At 38.2% G+C, this 12985-nt stretch overlaps 2 protein-coding genes across 2 annotated transcripts in view; one reads left to right on the top strand and one right to left on the bottom strand.

Moving 5' to 3' along the window:
- Positions 1-417: 417 nt before the first annotated feature.
- LOC107670772 (TNFAIP3-interacting protein 2-like) lies at positions 418-4706 on the top strand. Its single transcript, XM_016463536.1, has 6 exons — positions 418-1252; positions 1748-2041; positions 2145-2234; positions 2420-2698; positions 2825-2941; positions 3922-4706. The coding sequence occupies exons 1-6, from the start codon at positions 932-934 to the stop codon at positions 4162-4164; spliced, it is 1344 nt and encodes a 447-aa protein (XP_016319022.1). The 5' UTR covers positions 418-931; the 3' UTR covers positions 4165-4706.
- Positions 4707-10701: 5995 nt separating this feature from the next.
- LOC107671391 (protein FAM193A-like) overlaps positions 10702-12985 on the bottom strand; it is an 18204-nt gene continuing 15920 nt past the window's right edge. Inside the window, exons 21-23 of the mRNA XM_016464307.1 lie at positions 11799-12642; positions 11620-11701; positions 10702-11535 (exon numbers count right to left, since the gene is read on the bottom strand). Of these exons, the coding sequence (XP_016319793.1) occupies positions 11442-11535; positions 11620-11701; positions 11799-12642 (1020 nt within the window). The 3' untranslated portion in view covers positions 10702-11441. The remainder of the gene's footprint in view (positions 11536-11619; positions 11702-11798; positions 12643-12985) is intronic.

Below are 12985 nucleotides of genomic sequence, written 5' to 3'. Positions count from 1 at the left end.
TTGGAATATTGGAACATGACGATATTCTGAAGAATGTTGGTAAGCTGTTTCAGTTCCATTTACTTTCACTGTAGGACAAAAAATACAATGGAAGTCAAAGGGAACTGAAACTGTTTGGTAACCAACACATTCTTCCAAATATCTTCTTTTGTGTTCTGCAGAAGGAAGAAGGGCAAAGTTTGGAAAGACATGAGGGTGAAAAAATATTCTTCATATTTTGGTAGACTATCCCTTTAAAAAATGTGGAAAAAATGTTTTACTTTCTCCTACTTTCATCTGATTCATGCCTTAGCTTCTTAACTTCATAAAAAGTCTGTCTTTCTGAAAGCCACCTGTCCCAGTGAGCCAAGTTCAACGCGCTCTACATAAGGGACTTTATGTGTTAAAGTCCCATTACACTGCGTTTTTACTCTGTCCGTGAGCAACGCGATAAACTAGAACGTCCCTAGGCTATATTATAATGAAGGAAACAGTCTACTAGTTCACCGCGTCGCGTCGGCTGCGAAGTACAGGTTCATGCACACGCACCAGGCGGCGTGAAGCTGAACGGTGATCTTCCTAAATCTGATATCACACGAGGAGAGCGGCAACTGTCTCTAAAACGTGTAAAATCTCAATTAAACCACACACGACTCGACCATTATCTCTTTTGATGCCAAAAGAGGGGATGTTAACGAACAATTCTTTGACGTTAAATGTGAAGTACGAGAAAAAATATACCCAATTTGAGATGGGAAAGTCCCCGCAAGGAAATCCCCTCTTCATAAGATCAGTTCGAAATTGAGTGAGGCTCTCACAGGCTGAAGCTTTCTGCCTTTGGTCTACAGCAGACGCATGTAACGTTAGTAAGCCTAGAACACTCAAACCTGTGCAATCTATGGGAAAATCGAACTTTACGTGTTGGTTTTAACGCGCGAGCGGATTGTTCAGAATGGATGAGATAAAGAGGGAGAACGACGCGCTGAGGGCGAAGTTGCGCAGCTGCTCTACACTCAACTCATATTGCCACGAAACGCAACAAGAAATTGCTCGTTTAAATCAATTGGTCACCTCCAAAGACGGAATTATTGCCGATTTGAAGGCAAGACTGGGGAAGTATGAGAAAACAGTGGTCATAGAGGGAGAGGAGCCCTATATTGTAGGGCCGTCGAAATCTCTCATCGAGAGTTTGTGTAAGGAAATTTGCAAATTAAAGCAAAAACTCAAGGAGTCAGAGGCGGACGCCGCCCAGAGATTGGAACCCAGTAAAACAGTAAGTTAAAACACATTTTTAATTCGTCTTCCTGCTTCTCCTATGCAATCATCTACAAGATGTCAAGTTGATTGTTTTGCCCTGAACATCTTTCCAGCTAAAGCACTGTAAAGTAAACCTTCTTTGTAAAATACTAGAATTCCTTAATCAAGAAAACACGATAAGATAATAATAATAATAATAATAATAATAAAAGAGCTTTATCCAGCCTACAATGATTTGGTGGTCCTAACTGATGGTCTACCAGTCTCACCATTTGAAAAGTGCCCAAAACCCTTCTAAAACAGACCAGCCTGATTAATTAAGAAGAGCAAACTAATTTACAGTGGCAATTTTCAGCTTATGAGTATACATTTGTTCAGTAACACATGAATACTTGAATACACATGAATACAGTCTATGCATTAGATGTGGTGAGACAAGTGCATTTCTTGTTCACGTTCACCTGTCAGGAAATGGGCATGAACAAGTCTTCTGATTGTTTGCATGTTCCAGGAGATCCAGAGGTTGCAAGAACAGTTGAAGGAGAAGGATCAAGAGCTGGAGACCATGAGGGAAAGGCCTGACCAGGAGAAAGAAAAGGAGATCCAGCGACTGCGCTCCACCTTGGCTGAAAGCGATCGGACACAGGCCACCAGGGCCGTCCTTTGCAACTCTCTCGCTGAAGAAGCCGAGCAGTTGAGGGCACAGCTGGGGGCCACCGTGCAGGTGTGCCAGGAGCTTTTGGGACGGATGGAGAAAGAGAAAAGCAAGACATCCATGACGGATCAGAGAACTCAAGCAAATGAGGTGTGTTTGGGGAAACTATCAGCATTCTACAACATCTGGACCACCTTTAAAACACTTTATTTTAAACAACTATATTTGACCTTGCTTTTTGTATCTTCATCAGACAAAAGATTCCCCTGAAGTTCCCAATCTAAATGTCATCATCAGCAAGTTAGAAGATGAGAACGACCAGCTTAAAAAGAGAGTTGCATATGTAAGGCTCACATGATGGAACCGCTATTTGATCATCACCCACTGACATTTGTTTTACCAGTTTCATTTGCAGAAAATGTCACTCAGTACCTTTTATGGAAAGACAACAATGCAAAATATTCTTGGAAAATGTCATGTCATTTTTGTCTGTTCACATCATAAATACATGCCTTTGTTCCATCTCAGGTGGAAAGTTTAAACTCAAAGTGGCAGAAGTACGACTCCAGTAGAGAGGAGTACGTGAGGGGTTTGTGTCTGAAGTTGAAAGAGTCAAACGGTCTGGCATGCGCAGGTCCGACCCTGACCCAAACTCCGGCTGCGGGCAATGTGGCTTTGTTCCAGCAGGAGATCGCCCGGCTCAACGGCCTCCTGCAGGACAAGATGATGGAGTGCGAGAGACTCAGCAGAGAGAGGGATGACAGTAAAAGGATAGACCAGGAGCGCATTCAGATGCTTGAGCAGCAGGTCTTTATCATTATTTTGAATTCCTCTTAAACAGGAAGTCATTGTATTTTTGTCACAACAAAGGTGAGAAGTAGTTTTGTTTGGTGTGCTGCCCAAAAACCAAAAGCCTTCCTTGTTCTCCTGTAGGTTTTGGCCTATATTGAGGACTTCAAATCAGAGAGGGCAGACCGAGAAAGGGCTCAGGGTAAAATCTTGGACCTTCAAGATGAAGTTGGGCGACTTCAACTGCAAATACGCACACAGGCAAGCCTCGTTAAAAAAAAGCCTTATTTAAAGAATGAAATTATTGAAAAGATAATTTGCCCTTTTTTTATGGCAAGGCAAGGTTAGTTTAGGTTGTAAAATACCATGTGGTGCAACTCCCCCAAAAACCTAATGATATTTACAAATTCAAGATACTTGGAAAAAAAAGTTCTATATTATATAATTTTTTTTTAATAATTAAAAAAATATTTTTTTTGTTGTAATGTTATTTACTACAAAATACCCTGACCAGCATTATTTATGAAAAAAGTATCTCAAAAAATATATTATTAGTATTAAATAATATTAAATAGTTATATATTATATATATATATATATATATATAATTATTTTTAAATTATTATGGATTATTTTAAGTCACGATGAAACTGAAGTAGCAACAGATCTTTTCTTCAGTTTCTTGATGTACATCTGAGAGCAGTGGATTAACAAAAAAACAAGAAAATATATAGGGTGGGTTATTAGATTTTGAGATGTGGGCGTTGCATTGAAAAATGAATTTGAGCGTGCAGTCGAACATGGATGGGCGGGGTTTAAGTGGACTAAATTATTCGAGAAGTCTGGAAAATATCACCAAAGAGAAGTCTGCCATGACAACATTTTGATTACAACATAATGGGGTCAAAAATAAAATAAAGAAAAATACATGGATGATTTGTGACACAATAACATACTTACAAAATAGATTTTCATTAAATGCTGGAATTTTGTTTCCCTTTCTCTCACACTGGAAGAAGTGACAATCCACATTTCTACATGATTTAACCCATAAAAAGTAGTCTTGGTGGTATAATTTAATGTATTTAGGCAGATTCAGCTATATCAAATTAGATTTTTGACTTAAAACCAGTGCATTTACGATTTTTAGGTCACCACTTGTTTTCAGTGCAACCCGACCAGCATGAGACTTTAAAATCCAATTCACTTTAAATAACACGCATTGTTTCTTCATCACTCAGAGCGTCCAAGAGGCCTCATCCTCACGGCGACTTCACATGGGCCTAAAAAAAGTTCCCCACCGACAGACGGACACTGCCGAACCACGAAGAAACAGTCCCCCAGAAACAAGCTCAAAAAGGACTATCAGTAACACGGCACCGCAGGGAGCCGCTGAACTGCAGTGCCCTCGCTGTCTCACCACGTACGACGACGAGCACGCGACCGAATACCTAAACCACTGGGACGAGTGTGCCAAGCTGTGAGTCTCTCACCTCACTGACTTTTCACAGGGCACAGAAAGCACTGAGGACAGAATCACTACAAGCTTGCAGACTATGGGATGTGTGACAGGGTGTTGATGAAGGCAGGGGCATGTTTAAACAGGATGGAGTCGAAGGAAGGCTTTTTTTTTAGGGTTGGCTTTTCGATTGTGGTCTTGGTTGATGTTTAGAAGGTCGCTTGTGGCATAGGACTCAAGATATGACTTTGGGTTGGTCATTCCCAGTTCAAAGGCTTACTCACATGGCTGTCATTGAACGCAGATGGTTTGGTTATGAAAAGTTATTCAATCTCAAGCACTTGTGGTTTATAAGTCACTGGGTTTTGTCACTTGTTTGGTATTATGGTTTTCAGCATAGTACATTTTGTCTAAGAGTTTCAATCAAATTTTGCTTAATACTGTATTGCAGATCTGTGTATAATTCAGATGGATCGTAAAATTGGTATCATATACCTCACCAATATATATTCTCTTTATCAGCTGTTTGCACTTTTTGCTATTTTAATTATTGCCAAATACAGATGATAAAAGTACATAACCTTTTATATTTAATACATAAGCTTCTTTATTATTAGACTGTTGAATATCATTCATACTTTTTTTGTGATGGTGCTATTTGTAAAGATTAATGTTATATTTTTATATTTCATTTTTTTGTCTATTTGTAAGTGTATTGCTATTATTTGCCTTGGGCTTACATTTTAAATCAGAAATGTTAATTTGTACCAGAATATACAGAGCAGCACAGCGCAAAACTAAAGTTTTATATATATATATATATATACATATATATGTATATATATATATATCTCTCAAACTTTAGTTTCCGATTTTAAATGTTAAAAGGCTCTGTCATATAACATGTCATTACATTCTCAGAGTTTAAGGCACCTTTTGACTGTGAGGTACTTGCCATTCGATCCCCCTCTGCAGTTGAAAACATTCTAGTTTTAAGTAAGAGAGGAAGTTCCCTACATCCTGGTAAATTGAGACGTGAAATTTGCACGTCTCAGATGCTGTCTATGACAAAATGGCCTCCTATTGCTGCACATTTGAACACTTTAACGGGGTTTTAAGGCACTAAGAGCAAAAATATTGACAATAAGAAAATATCACAGAGATGCCAAACTAAGACAGAGAAACGTGATAACTATACGAGGATTTATTTTTATAATAAAATATTTGCTTAAGGACCCTTTTTGAAACTGTGTAATCTTGTTTGTCTGTGAGTGCTTGTACAGTCAAAGGTAATTTTTAGTAAGATATGGGAAACCAGACACAGAGAGTTGTGATAATGCTGGCAAGAGCATGAGGCATAGTGTGTCTTAAAGCATTAAACTCAAGTCCCACGGGATTTGGAAGTGTGTGTGTATGTGCACAAGTAGTGGAAAGCCCCTTCCCAAGCACAACTGAATGGACAGGCTATAACTGCAGCAAATGCTCAGCTGTCCCAAGGCCTGGAAGTGAATAGAAGAAGAGAAGCAGGCGACTGTCGGGTGGAGGGATATAGCGAGACTGGCTATTTAAAGGGGAGGAGGCTATGGGACCAAACAAGGCTAGTGTCTGTAACTGAAACTAGATGCATTGTGTTTCTGTGTTGTACAAACACTAATATCACAGAATCTAAATTCTTAATGTTAAACATTATATACACATTTTGTGTCAAGCTAAATTGCTGCTATAGTTTCTAGAGGCCAATAACATTATCCAAGCCATTATGAAAACGTGTGACAATAATTTAAATATAGTCACCATTGGTGACAGTCTGGAAAAACCTTGTGTGCATTCATATGTGGTTTTGTGAGATATCAGGTCATGAATTTAGTTCATTTCATGGAGGGCTGTAGGGTGGATGTATTTTTTTGTAGGCCAAAAGCTACAAATGAGTTAGCATTTTAGCACCTCTGGTTCTACCATTCTGAAGTCAATGAGTTTTACAGTAGATTAAATGCTTGAAATAAGGTCTGTCGTTAACGATTTATTTTTACCTCTCTTGAACAAGGTTGTTGCCAGCAAGTGTCTAAATGGGACTACAGAGGCTGTAGGGGACCCAAAGAGAAAGGAAAAATTGAAATCGCATCATATGACCCCCTTTAAGCGTCATGATAAACAGTTAAACTCACTATTTTTTGTTTATAATCACACTTATGAAAACTATTGTAACTCTTATAAAATTATGAATTGAAAGAGTAGGCACTTAGTAGTGTAGTTCTATTATAGCCTACATTTAGCCTTCAAAATACTTAAAAGTTGTGTTAATTTGTGAACGAAGAACAAAACATGTAAGAATCTTAGACGTTTGTCGGTCACAGAGCTTATTTTCCACAATAATCCAATGGAAAATCTATTGGGTTTTTGTTGAGCGAACCAGAGTGACTGTGAACTTTCAGGTTGGCCTACAAAAATAAGTCACCACTGCATGACTCTATTACATCTATATATGTGACCCTGGACAACAAAACCAGTCTTAAGTAGCAATAGCCAAAAATACTTTGAATGGGTCAAAATGATTGATATTTCTTTTATGCCAAAAATCATTAGGACATTTAAGTAAAGATCATGTTCCATGAAGATATTTTGTAAATGTCCTACTGTGAATATATCAAAACTTAATTTTCGATTAGTAATATGCATCGCTAAGAACTTAATTTGGACAACTTTAAAGGCAATTTTCTCAATATTTAGATTTTTTTGCACCCTCAGATTCCAGATTTTCAAATAGTTGTATCTCGGCCAAATATTGTCGTATCATAACAAACAAACAAAAATGTTTTTTAATCAACACCTTTGTGTTATATCTGGGAAACTGGTCATAAGTACAGGCCCATATTCAGATTATATACAAGATCACGTCAGACATGTAAAAGAGCATCACAGTCCCCTGAGTCAATAAACCCTTGATGAGCTCAGACGCACGACCCTATCTAGCTGCCACGGGGGTAGGAGGGAAAACTCCAACAGGAGTTTCATGCTCTCTACTTTAGTCAAGTCACCACTCTCGAAATGACATTGCTCAAGCACAAGCACACACTTTGGTAGATGCTCGTGGCCGTAGCGTGTCATTTTTCTACCTGCAGGAGTCATTTGTTGTGAAGTCAGAGAGAAGATCGTGTTGCTGTGAAGAACGTAACTGGAGATGCGAAAAGCTGAAGTGATGGATGTGTGGGCCCCGCTGTAGTTTTGTTCTTTTTTACGAAAGCCTTTCCTTGGAGAAGTGAAAGGTAGGGTGGAAGGGATTCCCCACATACACACTTCATACACACCTACAATAATGTGAGACCCACACATCTACTGCAGAAAAGCACACACACACACCACAATCCACCTTCAAAAAGTGGAAATAATTAGGTCACATGATCACATGACTTTTACAGTAAAACTATTCACAGAAAGACCAAATGTCACTTACACAATTAGCTCCAAAACTGATATTTAAAAATTAAGCACCAGCACAAGAAAAAAAATCCGAAGTAGCCTATCATGCACGGTGGAGCTTGTTTACCCATTATTATCCTTAACTTTACCCGCCGTGTTTTTCCGAGAGGAACGTCATGCCAAAACGGATAAATGTAGCCTTTAATCTTTTAAAGCAGGGAATTCCCGAGCATTGGCTAACTTCAACGCTTATTTGGAAGAGCAGCACCTTATTTAACAGGTTGTTGTTGTTACCGACTATGCTAGAGTTATCATGGCCTGTTGTGTTATTTTTTTGATAAGAGCGATCGGCGCTTAGACAGAACGCTATTGTCAGTTCCAGTATGTGGAACGATGGGGGTTTTCCCTCTTGAGCTGTCTGAGTTTCTCCCCAGCTCTGGGCCATCCTCAATGAAAAGATCTTCACCAGTGATTACAAACTACACTATCTCATCTCCGATCTTTGATTTCTCTCTAATAAGCCCAGCTCTTACTTTCGTTACGACCCTGTTATTGTCCAAGTTCTGCGTTGGAAGACTGACTGTAGACAACTAGGCTCCACACGTATTCCACAGTTGAAAATTTGGATGTGTATGCCAAGTCAATTTATCTTGCACTCTACTGATAATATCCAAATGTCATATGGAAGACAAATTTGTTGCTGATTTTTAGTATGGGAGACAAGATTCTTTCTTTATTTTGTTTAATTTTTACGTACTGAAATATCATCTTGTGTAGTTGCACCTTATTCAGTCAAAACAACTATTTTAAACTTCATGTTGAAAATACAAAGTGAATCTGGCCTTAACCAGAAATGGTAAAAAAATATTTTACATAAATGAGGTAACTCCAGCATTGCATCATGGGTGACTAAAACTGGGCAGACTTACACAAAAGCACTACCAGGAGATTCACAAAATCTCCCATTGTTCATTCTCCGATTTTCCAGGCAAACACGTGGTCAGTTTTCAATTATATAAATACATATATTTAATTAAGTGATTTATTTATTTATTATTTTAGTTTACTATAACATTTAAAATTACTGCACTAAAATATACATTTTTTCTTACACTACTGGTTTTAAAATGCTTTTGTTTTTAAAGAAAATTTCACATTTGATCAAAAGTACAATAAAAACAGCAATACTGTAAAATAACATTGCAGTTTAAAACAACTGTTTTCTAAATTTTAAAATGTAATTTATTTCTGTGATGGCAAAGCTAGATTTTCAGCATCATTAGTGTCACATGATGCTTCAGAAATCATTCTAATATGCTGATTTGCTGCTTAAGAAATATTTTTTATTATCACTGTTTAACATGGCTTAACACATGTAGCTTGATATTTTTCTGGAAACTGTGATACTTTATGCTTGCCATTTAGAATCACATGACAGTGTAAAAATATGCTTAAAAAATGTTCTATTATTGAAATTAGATCATCTCTTCCGGAACAAGACAAGCAACAGTTCATCTAACCTGTTATAGCTGTTTCTTTGTTACACGCTAAAAAGGAGGTAGGCGTTCCACCACAGCAAAGACGTTTTTTTTTTGGCAGGAAGTGAAGAAAAAAAAAAAGCCCTACATAAAACAAAGTCCGATGATGACGGATAGTGACAAAAGTTCCCTTTCTGTGGGAGTCATAAATTTAGAAATAGTCTGTCAAGTGGTTTCAAAGATTAAAAATATGCCCTCCCTCCTATTTTAAAACAGGATTCCAATACATTTTTTGAAGAATGAGGTAATCTCACTTTTTGTTGCAATTTGGAAGTGAAAAAGCCAAAATCATGTACATACCTCTAAATTATATCACCTTATACACAAAGACAAATCTAACTTCTGACCCATCTCTATAATGGCAAAAATAAAATTATTTTAAAAATGACTGATATTCAAATTTTTTAATTTCTCAAAAGGATTATTTCAGTCTTCTAAAAAAGTGGTCACCAAAATGCATCAGACAAAGTTTGGCTCAAATTAACCATATTGTGCCTAAATTCCCAAAATAAGATGAGGAGTCAGACAGGGCAAGCAGACCTTAAAATTATTGAGAGGAAGGCAAAGGAAAAAAAAAAAAACTCTGGAGGGCAGCCTTTCTGAAAAAAAATAATCTATCTAAAATAGTCTAATGAAAACAGGGATATAAAAGAAAATTATTAGTTTGAGGGAATATCACAAGCACTATTTTTTCCTTCGAAATAATGTGAACCGGAGAAATATGCACAAAAACAAAAGGAAAATTTAGAAAGTCTATTTTGATTTTTATGTTAACTTAAAAATCAAAAGTAGTTTTTGCCTGCTGCCAGTTTTATTAACTTGACAAGCTGAAATTATTTAAAAATATGAACCTAAATATCATCTGTATCTCATTATGCATTCAGTAGGGCACGCTTACTTGAAAATAAGTTGCGTCAAATGATAAATGAAATACTTTTATTTGACGGTTTCTATTTTCAACTTGCACTTACCTCGCAGCAGCAACAATAATATTGCATAATCTGCTTCCAATGATGCTCACTGTTTGGATTGGAAAGAATGGTTTCACTGACTTGTACCTGCCACACCCTGGTAATAAAGTCACAGGAAAGAAAACCAAGCAAAATAAACCTGACTTCACCTCACATTTTGAGCAAATTTTCGAGAATGTTTGCATAACTGTTATTACTATTATCACTGTTATGATTGCTGAAGTAATCAGATGCAGTCAGTGTAAAACTGTAAACACCGAGTGAAAAAGGTTGTGGTGTTTCACATGCATCCGTTCTTACCAGAATGATGGGACGGACCCGTTTGCAAGGTGCCAAGTCATGCAAATTAGGGGTGTTAGGTTACTCCTTTCATGTTGATCTGCAGTCGGTGTTGTATTTCCCCTTGATTGGATAAGGTTAGGAATTTTATAAGTGTTATGAGATGGAGCCAAATGGAAAAGAAAAAAAACTGACACATAGAAATGTCCTGCCACTCTACTGTGTATTCCATCTTTCAAAAAGAAAGACAAGATTTTAATATTACTTAACAATATGTTAAAAAGTAGCCAGTCCAGCTTCAGTGTTAATACAATATACACTCTATAACAGATTGATAGTGTGAGTATTGTTCTTTTCGATTCAATTCTGAAAGTATTCTGATACAAGCTTGGTAACAAGTTGGAAAAAGAGAAAAAGAAAAAAAAAAAAAAAGGTAACTTGAACACAGTTGTTACACTGAACATTTTTAAATGAAAAACCGACGTGAACATTGTCAAGTATTAGCCGTTCTCCCAATAAAGGGAGAGATTCGGGGCAATGACGTGAAGCTGACCAGTCCGATTCTCTTGACGACGAGTTGTCAGGAAGTGCAGTGCTAGGTGCAAAGGTGAGCAAAGCCACAGCTGAACTGAATAAAGGGATCTTTTTTCATATTCATCTTTTTTTTTCTTGAAGCATGTCTTTTGCAGTGCCTTCATCCTAATGTACATAAAGCCAGAGAAAACCCAGAACATGGCACAGACCTAAGGGAAACGGTCCACTCACTGACAAAAAACACATACGCTTTTTAAAAGAAGAAAGGGAAACCAAAATAATAGGGATAAACTTATAGAGTAGCATTTTGTGGTTGTTTTTTGACTTTCCTCTTTTTTTTTTCTCTCCAGTAGTACTGCAGGAATACAAGCCCGTTTTGGGTTTGTTGAGGAACCCACAGCAACAAGGACAAGGCAAGGCGGCATGGATAATGTAGACCGGAGGAGCAGGTGAAGCATAGCAGCACTGGGGTCAGCAGTCAGTCTGTAGAAACATGGGCGAGAGAGAAGAAACCGGAGGAACGCTTATCAATTCCTGCCATTGTCTTTTGAAAGGAAGACCCATCAGTGGGCAGCAAACGTGGCCTTCTTCAAGCTAAAATTGGACCAGTTGATGGACAACCTCTGCCTTGTCTGTCGCGCGGAGTCCAAGCAGAACCTGCAAAAAGGGTGAAAAATTAATTTGTTGGGGAACAAAAGGTCATGGATGCCAGAGAAAAACATTACCAATATCAAACGGTACCTTTTGAAATATTCCACCTCACGTTCGGTCTCGTCCATGTCTACACTGTCCAAATCAATGTCTTTGGGCAGAAATACATCATCTGTTGGACAACAAGAGAGTTCTGACTTGATTTTCCATTCAAAAGTGGACAAATCTTTTTATTCTTTATAGACAATTTGGCAATTCACAACACTCACCTATTGAGTTATTCATCTTGTCCACTTTTTTCTTCTTATTCTTCTTGGCTTTGCTTTTGGGCTGAGGGGACTCGTTGTTTGGGACTTTGCCGTTCTGCTGAGGAGGGTCTAAAGCTGAAGATTCAATAACAGGAGAGTTCCTCTCGTCTTTCCCTCCATTCTGTGGCTTTTTCCCATTTGTCCTCTCGTCCCTCTTGATCTCGGTCACTGACTCGTCTGAAGCTTTCTGCTTGGCTTTGGCGTCAGTTTGAGGGATGGCTGCGTTGCCGGCTTTGGGAGGCTCTGGAGCTTTGGAGGTCTCAGCTGGCCTCTTTGTGGCCTCACCATTGGGTTTAGAGCCATTTGCTTGCTGTTTGGGTTTGACCTTGGTATGGGAGGACTCTGGGTGGGAGGAGGTACCATTCTGGAGGGCAGGAGACTCTAAAGGTCTCTCTTTGCAAGTCTTTGGGCTTAGTTGTTGCAATGGGCCATTCTTCCCACCAGTGGGGGATTCAGGTTCTAGACGAGGCTCCTTAGGACTGAGACGGATGAGATTGTGCAGTAGCTGTGTTTTGCCGTTCTGCATGTTCTTTTCTAAAACGCTCTGTGCTGTCTGCTGAAGAGGCTTAGGGTTGTTGGTTGTAGGAACGAGAGAAGGATTTTCAGACTTGGTTAACTCCTTGACTTTATTGTCTTTCTTTTTCTTCTTAGATGCCCGCAACTGCTGCATTTCCTGCAGACGGAGCAGCTCCTGCTTCAGTGCCGCCGCCTCCTCCTCCTGCTGCCGCCTCCTCTGTTCCTTCAGAAGTTGCTGTTGTACTTCCAGTTCCCGAGCCTCTGCCTCTAGACGGGCTTTCTCCTCCAGCTGCATCCAAACAAAACCCGAGACAGTTAATTCCATGACACCCTAAATAACAGTTTGATTCCATGACTAGTTTTTTTTTTTTTAAATAACAAATATCATGCATTACTCATTCATATATATCATTAAGCTTTTTGGGTCAGCATGACATTTTAAAAACTGAACTAATCTTGCTTTGTAATATAAAGGTCAAATTATTTGACATTTCATGTCAAAAACTTGCTTCCAAAGTTTTTCCAAATATTTTTGTTAAAAAAAAAGTTTTGTTAAAAAAAATTATATACATATACACACACACATATATACACACATATATATATATATATATATATGTGTGTGTGTGTGT

The sequence above is a fragment of the Sinocyclocheilus anshuiensis genome, unplaced genomic scaffold, assembly GCF_001515605.1.
Source record: "Sinocyclocheilus anshuiensis isolate Anshui unplaced genomic scaffold, SAMN03320099.WGS_v1.1 scaffold145, whole genome shotgun sequence".
Taxonomy (NCBI): domain Eukaryota; kingdom Metazoa; phylum Chordata; class Actinopteri; order Cypriniformes; family Cyprinidae; genus Sinocyclocheilus; species Sinocyclocheilus anshuiensis.
Note: the sequence above shows the minus strand (reverse complement) of the source record. Positions and strands in the feature narration are given on the sequence as shown.

Excerpts from the sequence above, each read along its gene's own strand:
- LOC107670772 (XM_016463536.1), top strand. The coding sequence starts at position 932 with ATGGATGAGATAAAGAGGGAGAACGACGCGCTGAGGGCGAAGTTGCGC. Across the intron at positions 1,253-1,747 it reads GATTGGAACCCAGTAAAACA|GAGATCCAGAGGTTGCAAGA; the intron begins GTAAGTTAAAAC and ends TGCATGTTCCAG. Across the intron at positions 2,942-3,921 it reads AACTGCAAATACGCACACAG|AGCGTCCAAGAGGCCTCATC; the intron begins GCAAGCCTCGTT and ends TTCATCACTCAG.